The sequence below is a fragment of the Peromyscus maniculatus genome, chromosome 21, assembly GCF_049852395.1.
Source record: "Peromyscus maniculatus bairdii isolate BWxNUB_F1_BW_parent chromosome 21, HU_Pman_BW_mat_3.1, whole genome shotgun sequence".
NCBI lineage: Eukaryota > Metazoa > Chordata > Mammalia > Rodentia > Cricetidae > Peromyscus > Peromyscus maniculatus.
In genome coordinates, this window is record NC_134872.1 from 69,750,057 (window position 1) to 69,763,983 (window position 13,927).

At 40.0% G+C, this 13,927-nt stretch overlaps 1 protein-coding gene across 14 annotated transcripts in view; it reads right to left on the bottom strand.

Annotated features, from left to right (window-relative positions):
* Positions 1-13,927, bottom strand: part of Prim2 (DNA primase subunit 2) — a 306,703-nt gene that overhangs the window by 19,042 nt on the left and 273,734 nt on the right. For all 14 annotated transcript variants that reach the window (XM_076557989.1, XM_076557988.1, XM_076557977.1 and 11 more), the window contains one exon: positions 6,435-6,517. In XM_076557989.1, coding sequence (XP_076414104.1) covers positions 6,435-6,517 — 83 coding nt within the window. The remainder of the gene's footprint in view (positions 1-6,434; positions 6,518-13,927) is intronic.

The window sequence follows — 13,927 nt, forward strand, 5'->3', positions numbered from 1 at the left end:
TTTTTTCTCTAAGGAAAAACTGAAAATTGGGCTCACAAAATGGCTCAGCGGCTGAAGGCTCTGGCACCAACCCTGACAACATGAGTTCCATTCCAGGGACACACATGGTAGAGAAAACTGATTTCTGAAAACTGCCTCTGAATCCACACTCTGATGCGTGGGCCTTCATACACATATAAAATAAGTAAGTAGGACTGCACCTTGTGGCCCACCCCAGGGCATGACCCCCATTCCAGCTGCAGCTCCACCTTGGCACCATGCACGTCACTCCCAGGAAGGGACCCCACCCTCACTGCCTGAGGACCCCTGTACCCTGGCACACTGTTACAGGTCATAGGTCCCATCCCTGCTCCCTGAGGACCTGAGTACTGTGTACCTCTTCCACGTGACCCTGCCCACTCCCACTGGACACCAGCCCCTGCCACCTAAGTAACACCTGTACAACCATGTGAGCCTTCCCCAGACTTCTGAGGGCCTTCAGGAAAAGCTCTCTAACTCTACTGGTTTGCTCCTGTGCTCAGTAGTTGAACCTAGCCCTAGCTGAGCGGGGACTACTTCTAACATCCCATTCTCACATCAACACTGAAGTCAAGACGGGACAGAGACACATAAGAAGTTCAAGTGTTAGGCCGAATGGGTATTTACAGAATATTCCACCCAAGCACCGAATACACATTCTTCTCAGCAGCCATGGAATTTTCTCCAAAACAGACCACAAAGTAAATCTCAAGAAATACAGGAAAAATAAAATAACACCCTGCATTCTCTCTGACCAAAAGGATAAAGCTGGATATCAATGGCAATAGAAAGTCCATAAACTCATGGAAACTAAACAACACACTACTGGATAATTGGGTCAAGCACTAAATCAAGAAGGAAATGAAAAGCTTCCCTGTTTGTATCTCTTTAATTTCCTTGCCTTGCCTTGGTTTTCTAGCTAGTACTTCAAGCACAATAATGAAAAGGCATGGGAACAGTAGACATACCTGTCTCATTCCTGACTTCAGTATGAATGCCCCAAGCTTTTCTCTGTTTAAAATGATGCTGGCTGTAAGTGTCTTGTATATAGCTTTTACTTACATTCTCTAGAGTATTTGATGAAGGCATGTTGGATTTTGTCAAAGACTTTTCCAGCATCTATTGAGGTGATGGTGGGATTTTTGTCTTTTAAGCCTATTTTCACAGTTTATTACATTTACTGAAGTGCATATGTTGAACTATCTTTGCATTTCATGGATGAAGCCAATGTGGTCATGGTTGATAACCTTTCCGATGCTTGTATTCTGTCTGTAAATGTCTTTTGAGTGTTTTTGAGTCTACACTCATTTGTGACATTGGCCTGTAGTTTTCTTTTGTGCATGTGTTGTTACCTACACATTAGCATGATACTGGCTTCTAAGAGGGAGTTTGGGAATGTTTCTTTGGTTTGTTTGTTTGTTGTTTTGAATAGCTTACAAAGGATTGGCTATGGATCCTTTTTGAATATCTGGTAGAATTCTGCTAAGAATCCATCTGCCCTGGACTTTTTTTTTAAGGTGGAAGGCCTTTTATTATTATTTCAATCACATTTGTTATGGGTATGTTTATGTTACTGACTTTCTCATTTTACTTTTGGTGGTTTGGTTGAATCTAGAAATTTATTCATTTCTTTGAAATTTTCCAGCTTAATGGAATGAGTTTCTAAAACACTTCCTCCTAATATTCTGAATTTCTTTGGTGTCTGCTGTAATGGTTCCCTGTTTATTTCTGATTCTGTTAATCAGCGCCCTCTTTTGGGCTGGGAATCTGTTGATCTTGTTCATCTTCTCAAAAGAACCAGCTCCTCAATTTGATTTTTTTCTTTGTTTCTATTTCACTGATTTCTGCTCTGATTTTTTTTTTTAATTGATTCACGCCATCATCTAAGTTTGGATCTGGTTTGTTCTTATTTTTCCAACTTCTTGATACATCATTAAGCAGTTTATTTGTGCTCTTTCTGATTTTTTAATGTGAGCACTCAGATTTCTAAACTTCCCTTGCACAACTGCTTTCTTTCAATGTGTCCCAGAGATTTTTTGTGGTACTTTTTTGATTTTCACTTAGTTCTAAGAAGTTCTTTATTTTTTCTTATTTTCTTATTTGACTCATTCATCATCCAGTAATGAGTTGTTCAATCTCCATGAGTTTGTGAATTTGTTTGCTGTCAATTTTAAGTTTTACTTCAACATAGTCACATAGGATATAAGCAGTGATTTCAAACTTTTTGAAATTGTAAAGACTTGTTTTGTGTCCCAGGATGTGGTCTATTTTAGAAAAGGTCCATGGGCTGCTGAGTAGAATATACTCATTGGTCTTTGGGTACAATATCCTATAGATATCTGTTAAGTCCATTTGATGTATGATATCAATTAATTCTAATGTTTCTCTGTTTATTTTCTATCCAGATAATTTGTCTATTGGAGAAAGGTTATTGAAATCATCTATGATTAATGGATTAGTGTTAACCTGTTTTTTTTTTTAAATCCAGTAGTAGTTATTTTATGAAACTGGGGGCCCAGAGTCTGATGCATATATGTTTAAGATAGTAATGTCTTCTTGATTAACTCTTCTCTTGATACAATGAAGCATCCTTCTTTATTTCTTTTGATTAGTTACAGTTTGACATCTATTTTCTCAGATATTAGGATAGTGATGCCTGCTTGTTTCCTGTCCTATTTAGAGTATTTTGTGCATCATTTTACTCTAAGGAGGGGCCTATCTTTAAAACTAAATGTGTTTCTTATAGACAACAGGTAGATGGGTTTTGAGGGGGTTTGTTTTATTTTTTTTAATCTATTCAATCTGCCTTTGTCCTGATTGGAGAACTGAGACTATTGATATTTAAAGCTATTGCTGAAATGTGTATGTTATCATCGTGTTGCTGATTTTTGGTTTTTGTTTGTGTTCTCAGTGGTATTTTGTGTTTTAATAATTATGGCCTCATATTTCTTTTCACAGTAAATCTGCTATCCTCACTCCTCTCTTGAGCCTGCTTCGTGTATTTTCTTTAGGTTTGGTTTGTTGGGTATATGTATGTGTGTGACTGTTTACGTCATGGAAAGTTTTTCTTGCCTTTATCCTTCAATTATTTTTGCTGGGTACATTAATCTAGGCTGGCCTTCATAAGTCTTTTAGGACTTGGAATGTATTCCTCCAGAATCTTCTAGCTTTCAGAGTTTCCAATGAGAAATAGCTGTTGTTCTGATGGATTTTCCTTTATACATGACTTCGGGTCTTCTCTTTTCTTCGCACCGTTCACTACACTTTTTTGTTATGTATAGTTAGTGTTTTAACTATGACATGGTGTGGGGATTTTTCTTTTCTGGTTTTGTCTATTTGGTGTTCTGTGTATTTCTTGTATCTGTATGGATATGTCTTTCCTCAGTTTGGCAACATTTTCTTCTATGATCTTGTTGAAGATCTGGTCTATGCCATTGACTTGGGATTCTTTTCTCTTATCTGTGAAAACTTTTTTTTTCCCCCATGGTGTTCCACATTGCCTGTGCCTCCCTTTCCTGTGTTTTAGAGATTTTTCATATTTCTTGATTATTCGGTCTAGAGCCTCTATTTTATCTTTGGAATCTGCTATTCTATCTTCTGTCTGATTCATTCTACATGTAAGGCTTTCTTTGGAGGGTTCTAGTTGAGTTATTGGCCTTTTCAATTCCATCTTTATTTTGGGTTGAGTTCTCTTCAATGTTTCCATCTCCTGATTAAATTCCATCTCAATCCTGTATTGTCATCATAATTTCCATTATCTTATGTTTGTGTTCTCTTGATCAGCACTCAGGCGGTTATTCTCCTGGAGTTCTTTCTCCTTCATTCCATTGAGCTGTATCTTTGTGTCTTCTTTAACCTCCTTGAATTCCTTGATGAAGTTTATGATTGTCCTTTCAATTTTGGGGTCCTGGGGTCCATCCAGTTCATTCTCACTGGCAAACATTCTATAGTACTGACCGATTTTAGAGAGAAGATATTGGCTTGATCTTTCATATTGTTGGTATTTTTGCATGAGATCTGGGCATCTGAGTCTGACATGGACAAAGCAGGTTGGGGCTGAAGACAGGATGTGTGGATGTGCTGGGCTTAGATGTTAGAAGTGGCTTGGGGAGAATGAAGTTACATGGAGAGAGGACTGGGCTGGTGGCTCATGTTTCCTGGTTTAAGCCTGGGGTGTACGAGTAGATCTGGTTGGATGGACAGGTGGGATGTGGCATGGGAGGTTCCTGTGGTGGGCAGAAAGGTAGGGGGGATCCTAAGCCTAAGCCTAGAATTGTTTGTGCTGCAATCCCAGATGACTAGGCTGGGGTACTGTATGTGGGACCCAGGCTACCCATCTAGTGGATTGTGGAGAAGGCATGGATGAGAAAAATCAAGGAGACTCACAGAGCTAGAACCTGGAGGAGAAAGTGGGAGACCTGACTTGATGGGGTGGTTGGAAGCAATGAAGATGGAATTTGTGGGTGGTTGTGGGTAGAGTGGATCCTGAAGGAAACCTAGAAGTTGTCTGTATTACAGGCCTAGGTTGGCAGACTAGGCTGGGGCACTGGATGTGAAACCCAGGCTAGAACTGGCAAGTTGCGAAGAAGGCATGAATAGTGGGAGATCAGAGAGACTCACTGGAGGAGGAAATGGGAAGTCTGAATGGGTGGGGTGGTTGAAAGCAGTGCAGAAGGGACTGGTGGGTGGCTGCAGGTAGGGTGGGACCTGGCCCCTTCTTTATGTTTAAACACTTACATAAACCATCCCTTTAACCTGACAACCTCTTTATTAGAACATTTTATGAGTCACCTACACTCACTTTTATTCATTATCTTTTAAATAAACATGTTCTTGCTTTGGTCTCTACCATTATACTGACCCCTCTACCAATACCAAGGATGAGGAACGCACTCAGCACACGCAGGTGCTACTTTAAACAATCATCTTTAAAGCTCTTCTCTACAAGGTATCTTGTGGAATACTCTTCTCAGTTTATATTTCGTCCTCTGCTCCCATTTCTGTTCAGACTCTATTAATCCAACTCTTAACCTCTGGCAGGCACTAGCCAGGATTCTGTCTTGGCTTCTACTGTACCCCCTTCTCCCATCACACATTCCAGACAACCAGTTTCCAACCAGAGTAGGTTAGAATAGAAACCAACCAACCCCTGGCCTCAGAAAGACTGGCTTCCACTTCAGGCCCCACCACCCGCACACTAGTAATGTTCTCACGGGATGTCATGCCTAGGACTCCTCGGTGTTCTTAAGGTCCCTCCATCTCACACTTGTAACTGGAAAGACCAGTTCGCGTCTCTCTTTGGATGCAAAAACCACCTTCTCTTTGCCATTCAAATGTCTTTACCTCCAAAATTCAACTCCCAAACCAACTACTTCTTCTAAGTTGCCCATCACTGCTTATGTACTGGATATATCATTATCAGTAGCTTGAAGGCCACTGACCCTATACACTCCTGCCTTTTCCTTATACGTTCTGGATTGTAATTCACAACTTTCTATTAAGTCCTCATCCTATGATCACCTCTTTCAGAAAGTGCCTTCCAGACTTGACTGGCTAAGATGTTCTCCTTTGTTAAACACTGCTTCACCCTGCCTAGAGTAAGCACCTGAGAACTTTACAGGAGAAGCTGAACTGACTAGACTCAATCTAAAATCTACACTTTGGACAGTGGGGTTTTCCAGTATATTGATGCTTTTCAAATTAAAAAAAAAACAACAACCCACTTTTTAAGAATGTGTAATGACTTTGATGTCCCAGCATCCTCTGGGGCCAGAGGCTTATTCAGCCATAGCAGAATCCAAGCAAGTCAGAACCCCACTGTAGACAGTGATCTAATACCATGATACTTTTTCAAAGACAGACTTACTAAAAGATGTATTCTTTTAAATACATGGCTAAAAATTTACACTTTTTTTTAAACTTAAATTCTTAATAAAACGAAGTATTTCAAAAAAGTATTAGACCTAATAAGCTACCATCAGACTTACACAGATTAAACTTAGCAACAACTGATGCCTACCAGAACATTGACTTCAAGGTATATTTTATTTTCTCAAAAAACAATTTTCCAAAATGAAAGACTTTGTTATGAATTTTCAGCTTCATTAATAAACCTCAATACATTAAACATTTGTGTTTTTAAATAAGGCCCTCAACTGACAGAGAAAAATACATTGGTGGTGGGATTTCTATGTTCCTTTATTACCAAGAAAAATAAAACTCTAGCCTAGCAGATGGAAGAACTGGAATTTCCAAGGACTCAAGACCTGAAAAGTCAAAGCTTTGGATCAATTCACCCAGAAGCAGAAGTCTGATGGGATTCCTGATGCAGTACACAGCATCATTTCTGTAAACAAATCCAAGAGGGTTATAGCTGCTGCTGAATTACTGAAGATCCTGAGCAGAACTGGACCTACCTGGCTGATCCCTGAGGCAGGGATCTTGTAGGACTGCATCTTCTGCTTCAGCAGCTCTGCATCACTGTGACGGAATGGGCACCCTGACAACAGAACACAAGCCACACAGCAGCAAGGTTATTTACCAGGGCTCAGCACAGTGCCACACTTGAGAGGCTGCCGAAGCTCTTAACTGTCTAACAGCTTATTAACAAAAGTCAATTGCCCATGGGTGCAACTGCTTTCCTTTCCTTCTAAACGAGGATTTAGCTGCTTGGTTATCAGAATACTACAGGCTTAAGAGTTACATAAAACAGTACAGCACTCTCGGACTCACACTGCCATTCGCTAGGAAGAGAAAACAGCCCGAACCTTGCCACTCTCTCACCAGAACAGAAAATCACAAAGCAGCCAGAACAGTTTACCTAACATTTCCACACTCTCACATTTCTGTAGTCTAAAAGAAAGACATAAAAGAGAAGGGATATATATAATAAAAATAAAAATAGCCAAACTCTAAGAAACATAAACATATCATATCAGATTCAGACATAAATTTTATGCCTATCTCCTGAAGACCAGAACCCATATAAACTTTGAAGAATCATGGCGGTAAACAATGCAGACAATTAGGAATTGTTTCAGAGAAAAGCCACACATAGTATATTTGTTTCACCACTGTATTTCATGAGCAAAATAAAAGGATGGACAATGAGAAATATTTGCATGAAGAAGAACAGAGACTATTTAAGTACAGAATAATAAATCAACAAGCTAACTGGGAGTAACTGCACATTTTATGTGAAATCAGTGAAAATTAGGGGATGGAAAATAATGGAAAAGGGCCAAGAAGCCAAACAAATGCATTTATCAAACAATTGGACTATGAATAAAGCCTCCATTGTAAAACGATGGATCTCTATAAACTATGCAATCTGCAAAATGTATAGCATATCCTTTATTCAGATTTAAACAAATACATTTTAGTACCAGGAGGCATCTTGAGAAAATGTATAACACAGAGTAAAGAGTCTGGCATTCCTGGTAGGTTGATCATGCTCCTGTGGGTGACTCTCCACAAGACTGTCAAAAGGGCAGTACAAATGGAACACGGTGAGTTGTTTAAAATAAAAACCAGAGAGATGAAGTCGTAAGATGGGGAGGGGTAGATTTGGGAGAAATTGGAGGAGCGGTAATATCATATTGAATTTCAAAAAAACAACATAGCCTTGTAGTGTCTGGGTTTGAAATATGGACTCTCTCTCTCTCTCTCTCTCTCTCTCTCTCTCTCTCTCTCTCTCTCTCTCTCTTTCTCTCTCTCTCTCCCCCTCTCTCTCACACACACAGTATTGAAAATATGTTAGTTATCATCATTATACAGTAATGAAAATAGAAAAATCCCAACAAGAAAGAAATGGTAGTGCACATGGGAATTATTGGTTATTTCCAGAATAACTAAGGTACATAAAAAAGTGAGACAGACTAAACAGTCACCCAAATTATACTTGACATGATGGACAGGACCCTATAAGAGGTCCAAAAGACAAAGTCAGGAAGAAACAGAGAACAACTCCAAGAAAGGTTTTTGTGAGCTAGGCTCACTCAGAAGAAAAGAGGAAGTAAACCAGAACTCGGCCAAGCTGGTGTAACAGATGATATAAACACATTCTTTGTTCCCATTCTTCGCCTCAAAGAGAATGATCTTCAGGGCTGAACAAACAAGACCACAAAAGACGGGTGATTGCTCTTACAGCTAACGTTAGTGTTTAAAAAACAAACAAACGGATGAAACTGTTTGAGACCACGGCCAGATACAGTTAGATCTGCACAGATTCTACCTACTTAATCAACTATTCTAGGAGCATCAGGTGATGAAAGAAAACCAGTGTAGGGGACTAAATAATTTTACAAATAACAGAATGAAAAAGAACACATTTCCCGTTTCTGCTTGAGCAGATAATGAGCTCAGAAGCTCAGCTCTACCCTAAGTAAGAAAAAAAAAAAAGCTAATTAAACTGAAAAACCACCAACAAGGAAATAGGGTTTCAGGGCAAACTCTGAGAAGCAGGTAAATGCAGATTTATAACTGACTAGCAGAGAAATCCCCAAGCAGAGGTCGGCGCCACTGGGCAAACCCGACCGACTGCCGTGTGACTGGAGTCACAGTGTGCACGCATCTAAGAGAAGCTCGGGGGTGAGTGTTAGGGCAACTCTTACACTGTTATGAGTTTTACATTCAGAAAGTCTACCAGCATCGCACAGTGTTTATCATATAAATAAATAGAAATGAATAAATAAGTCAAGCTTCTGTAGAAGGACGGGAAAGGTTAACTACACTAGCGCTTTCTGTTCTCCAGAAGAGACTACCTGAGCAGAGCCCTGCCAGGTCTATTACAGCCTGACATTCTTGGGGAAGAGGGAGGGGTACCCAGCAAGCTCATGTCATTCTAGGAGGAGAAGTCAGCAAGGCACTGGAGAAGTTCAGTGTGAAAATGCTGACCAATCAGCAGGATTATAACAGCAAGGATGCTGGAATGAAGAGACCAGGTTCATATGTTAGAAAAAGACAGCACACAAGGACAGATGCTAGAATAACCAGAGAGACATTAATCCTACACATTTTTAAAGGCTACAGATTAAAAACACTACAGAAATTAAAAAGAGTTTCTGTGATGGTTTGAAGGAAAATGGGCCCCAAAGGGAGTGGTATTATTAGGAGGTGTAGTTTTGTATAAGTAGGTGTGGCTTTGTTGGAGGAAGTGTGTCATTTGGGGGCAGGTTTTGAGGTCTCTTTTGCTCAAGCTTTGCTCAGTATGACACTCAGTCTACTTCCTGTTTCCTGCAAGATGCAGCACTATCAGCTCCAACACCATGACTGCCTACACGCCTCCATGTTCCGCCATGATAATGGACTAATCATCTGAAACTGTATGCCACCTCAATTAAATGTTTTCTTTGTAAGAGTTGCCATGCTCATGGTGTCTCTTCACAGCAACAGAAACCCTAACTAAAATGGTTTCTTTTCTATTGTCTTCAAGATGCACATCTGACTAGTACAGATACTGTGAGTGCCATGATGGAAAATATCTACCAAGCAAATAGAAATGGAAAACAAGCTGGCTCAGCTATTCTGACGTCTAAAAAAGCAGATGTCAAACCAGAAATAGTCAGAAGAGACAAGTGAGGTCACTACATATTAAGAAGGGAATAACTCATCAAGAAGATACAATTGTAAATATATATGCACCAAATGTTGAGACTCCCAATTTTATAAAACAAACATTGATGAACATAAAGGTCAATAGGTCAAAATAAAATAACTCTGGTTTCCCACTTTCATCTGTAAGATAGATTACCAAACCCAAAAACAACATGAAAGCTCCAGATTAAACTACATCTCAAATGCACGTAACATATTGACAAATTATTCCACCCAGCAGAAATAGAACAAACATTCCAAGAAGCAGCCATAGAGCCTGCTCAAAAACAGAACACATATATTTATAGCAGCTTGATATATACAGTATGGGAACAATCAAAATGTTTGTGGTAGTTTGACTGTCATTGGCTCCAATAAGCTCATAGGGAGTGTCACTATTGAGAGGTGTGGCCTTGTTGAAGTAGGTGTGGCCTTGCTGAAAGAAATGTGTCACTGTGGGCCCAGGCCTTGAGATCTCTTATGCTTAAACTTCACTCAGTGTCACAGTCTATTTCCTGTTGCCTTCTGATCAAGATGTAGCCAGCATCATGTCTGCTTATTCCCCGCCATGCTCCCTGCCATGATGATAATGGGCTGAATCTAAACTGTTAGCTGCCACCTCAGTGAAATATTTTCCTTTATAAGGATTGTCATGGTCCTGGTGTCTTTTCACAGCAATAGAAACCCTAACTAAGACAATGTTCTTTAACCGGTGGGGAAAAAAAAACCTGTGATATATCCAGACAATGGAATATTATTATCAGATCCCCACCCAGCCTTCACTTGGAAGTTAAAAGTGGCCAGCTGAAATATCAGGACCAGCTTCAGTGAGAGGCTGTGTCTCAAAAATGAAGGTGGAGAATATTAGAGAAAGGCACCAAACATCAAATTTTGGCCTCCACAGGCACACACATGGACACACATCTACACTTACACATGCACACATGTGTACAGAGACACAATGCATACATTAACACAACCATAGACACAATCAACTGTCCAAAAATACGGAAGTGATTTAAAATAATCTTCAAAGGATATATTATGCAAGAAACTAAAATAATCTTTCAGAGACTAGTTAATAACATAAAAAAATCACACGCCTTTAATCCCAGCACTCAGGAGGCAGAGCCAGGAGGATCTCTGTGAGTTCGAGGCCAGCCTGGTCTACAGAGCGAGATCCAGGAAAGGCACAAAGCTACACAGAGAAACCCTGTCTCAAAAAACAAAAACAAAAACTAAATAAATAACATAAAAAATCATAAAATAATGTCAAGTTTAAAAATGTGAGGCAAATGGTTAGGAGTTAGCTATTTACACTTAAGAGAAAGACTAAAATGTTGATAGTGATTAAATGTGAGATAATGGGCAAATTTTCTTAGAATTTTCAAATTTTCTACAGACAAAATATTTTGAAAATAAACAAAAAGGAAGCATAATGATGTCTAGAAAGTCAAAAAATGTGGATGTCAGAGACTGGGGGATGAGAAATGCACAGGGAATTATCAGGCAGTAAAATTGTTCTCTATAATATATATAGTGTCGTGATTTTGTCCATATCCATAGACCATAGACACCAAGAGTGAACCCTAATCTCAGCTACAGGCTTTGAACAATAACAATATTCAGTAACCATTCCCTATGCCACAAGACACTGAGGATGGCAGAGGTCATCATGTGTGAGGATGAGGGCACACGGGAGCGCTGACTTTCTGTTCAGTTTTCCTGTGAACCCAATGCAGCTCTAAAACGATTTATTGGATGGATGGATGGATGGATGGATGGATGGATGGATGGATGGATGGATGGATGGATGGATGGATGGACGGAAGGACGATTGATGAATGTGTGCAGCAAACAGTTCATTCACCAAGTATTTGTGAAGAACGGTACAGGAACCCACCCTTATGTGAGGTTTTACTTTCTGTAGTTTCGATTACCCAAGATAAAAAATATACTAATAGAATTTTACACAGGCGTTTCATCTGTGCAGCATTACGAGTAGTGTGACAGAAATTTTAGGACGAGCCACCCCAGTTTAATGTGTCCATGCTGAACACAATGACTGCCTGATGGTCACTTAGTCTTAGTCATAAGATCAACTGTCATGATAACACAGCTCCACATTTAGATTACAGCACATGAGTACTGCCTATTGCTGTGGGATGTCCTGTATGTTGTGAATAAATAAAATGCTGATTGGCCAGTAGCCAGGCAGGAAGAATGGGATAGGCAGGACAAACAGAGAGGAGAGGCTGGGAGGTGGAAGCCAGCAGGAGACGCCAGACTGCCATCCAGGGAGCATCACGTAAAGGCAGCAGGTAAAGCCACAGAACACGTGGCGACATATAGATTAACAGAAATGGACTTAGTATAAGAGTAAGAGCTAGACAATGGTAGGCCTGAGTTAATGGCTGAGCAGTTTAAATATAAGCGTCTGTATGTTTATTTTATAAGTGGGCTACAGGACTGCAGGGGCTTGGCGGGACCTGGAGAGAAAAACTCTAGCTATAGCCTATGGCAACCCAGGTATGCAAACAAACAAACAAACCAACAAGAACTCTGTAAAGTGCTTCCCCTAAGTGAAAAGTTAAGGAAGGGGACAGGAGGCCAAAGTTGTTAAATTAAGATACTATGGCTGAATGAATTTCCTAATTGTGAAGTGATCAAAATGAAAGAAGAAACTTATTATTGGTTTTCTTTACCATGTGGAACTGCAGAAGAATCAGGAATAGTATAAGACAATTGTTTAGTTAAGATGGCAAAGACATTAACTGGTGGATGGGAAAGAATGAACAGAAAAGGTGTTCTGGAGGTGTCAGAAGCCTGGAGTTTACAATTGCACCCCCCAGTGAGGCTCCTTAGAGAGTGACAAGCTGTGGGTGGCAAGCAGTCTTTATACAGGTTCAGGAGTAGAGTTGCTTTGTTCCGTTTCATTTGTTTGATATGGTGCTATGGATCAAACTAAAGGCCTTGCGTGTAGTAGACGAGCTCTCTACAACTAGCAACAGGTTTTAAAAGAAAAACAGTAAAATCACTAGCCAGGCCACACCTCCTGAGGAAGCTGTGCCTCATCTTTATAGGGTTGGGCAGCTGACTAAGGCGACAAGATGCTATCTAAAGCAGACCTTCAGTCAGGAGGAAGCAGCCTCTTCCATAGGGCATGCACGATAAAACCAGCACTCGTGAAGTGTTCAGGAAGCACCAGGGCCCAGCACAAGAGGAGAAAGACCATCTCGAGCAGCAGTGCTGGACATGTGACACAGCAAGCATGGCTTAAAGAAGCCATGAGCTTTCAAAACCCAAGACGATCTGTTCCTGTTCTGACAACATGATCTGAGTAGGGGTGACAGCCACCTTGTTAATAGAAAGTTCTGACCAATAATTCCTCCAAGCAATAAAAAATACTTGGAAAAAGGGTTGAAATTGGAGGTCTTTTTGATGGAAGACCATACACCTGGCCATCCTGAGTTGGTTTGCTATGGAAATATAAGCTTGAAGTTACACTTTTATTATTTTATTATTTATTATAATAATTATCCTATTATTATCCTAATAAGATCCCACTACTCCAGCCCTTCTGATTTGCCAAGGCCATAAAAACTTACCTGCTTTAATTGAATTCAAGCATCACTTCATATAGTTCCTAATCTAGACATAACACAATGTAGGAAATGATTGACTCCTATGAGGCAGGAACATTGACCAAGGCTACATTGAAAACCAGAATTGAAAATGCCTGATGGAAGAACGTCCAGCATGAAGCCAGGAACGACTTCAAAGGCTTCCTAGGGATCAGTAAAGGAATAGGGAAAACACTTGTACTGAAAGACAAGTTGGTATGAATTTGCTAGCACGCTCATGAAGGAATGGAGCAAACATCAGATTAACAGATAGACAATTGGAAAAATGTGCTAAGACCCCAACAGAGGGAAATGGACAGAAAACTGAGGCAGAACCAGCAGTGGAACATTCCCAAAATTTGCTGAATTGTTGTTTTCAGAGAGATCTCATTATATTGCTCATGCCATATGATGAACTCCTGAGCTCAAGTGAGCCTCCTGCCTCAGCTCCTTAGTGCTGGACTAAAGGCACTGTGCTGCCACACCCAGCTTTAAAATTATAAAAGGGCAAGGTATGGAATCCTCAGGATGCACATAGCATTAAAATCTCCCACATGACCTCTAAAGGATCACGATGCTGGGGCAATAATATGAAAACTAAAAAGAGATAACTTCTTATTACAGTTTTCACACACAAAAAAAGTCCTCCAACAGAACAAAGAAGAAAACCTTACAAATACTGAGTATCTGTA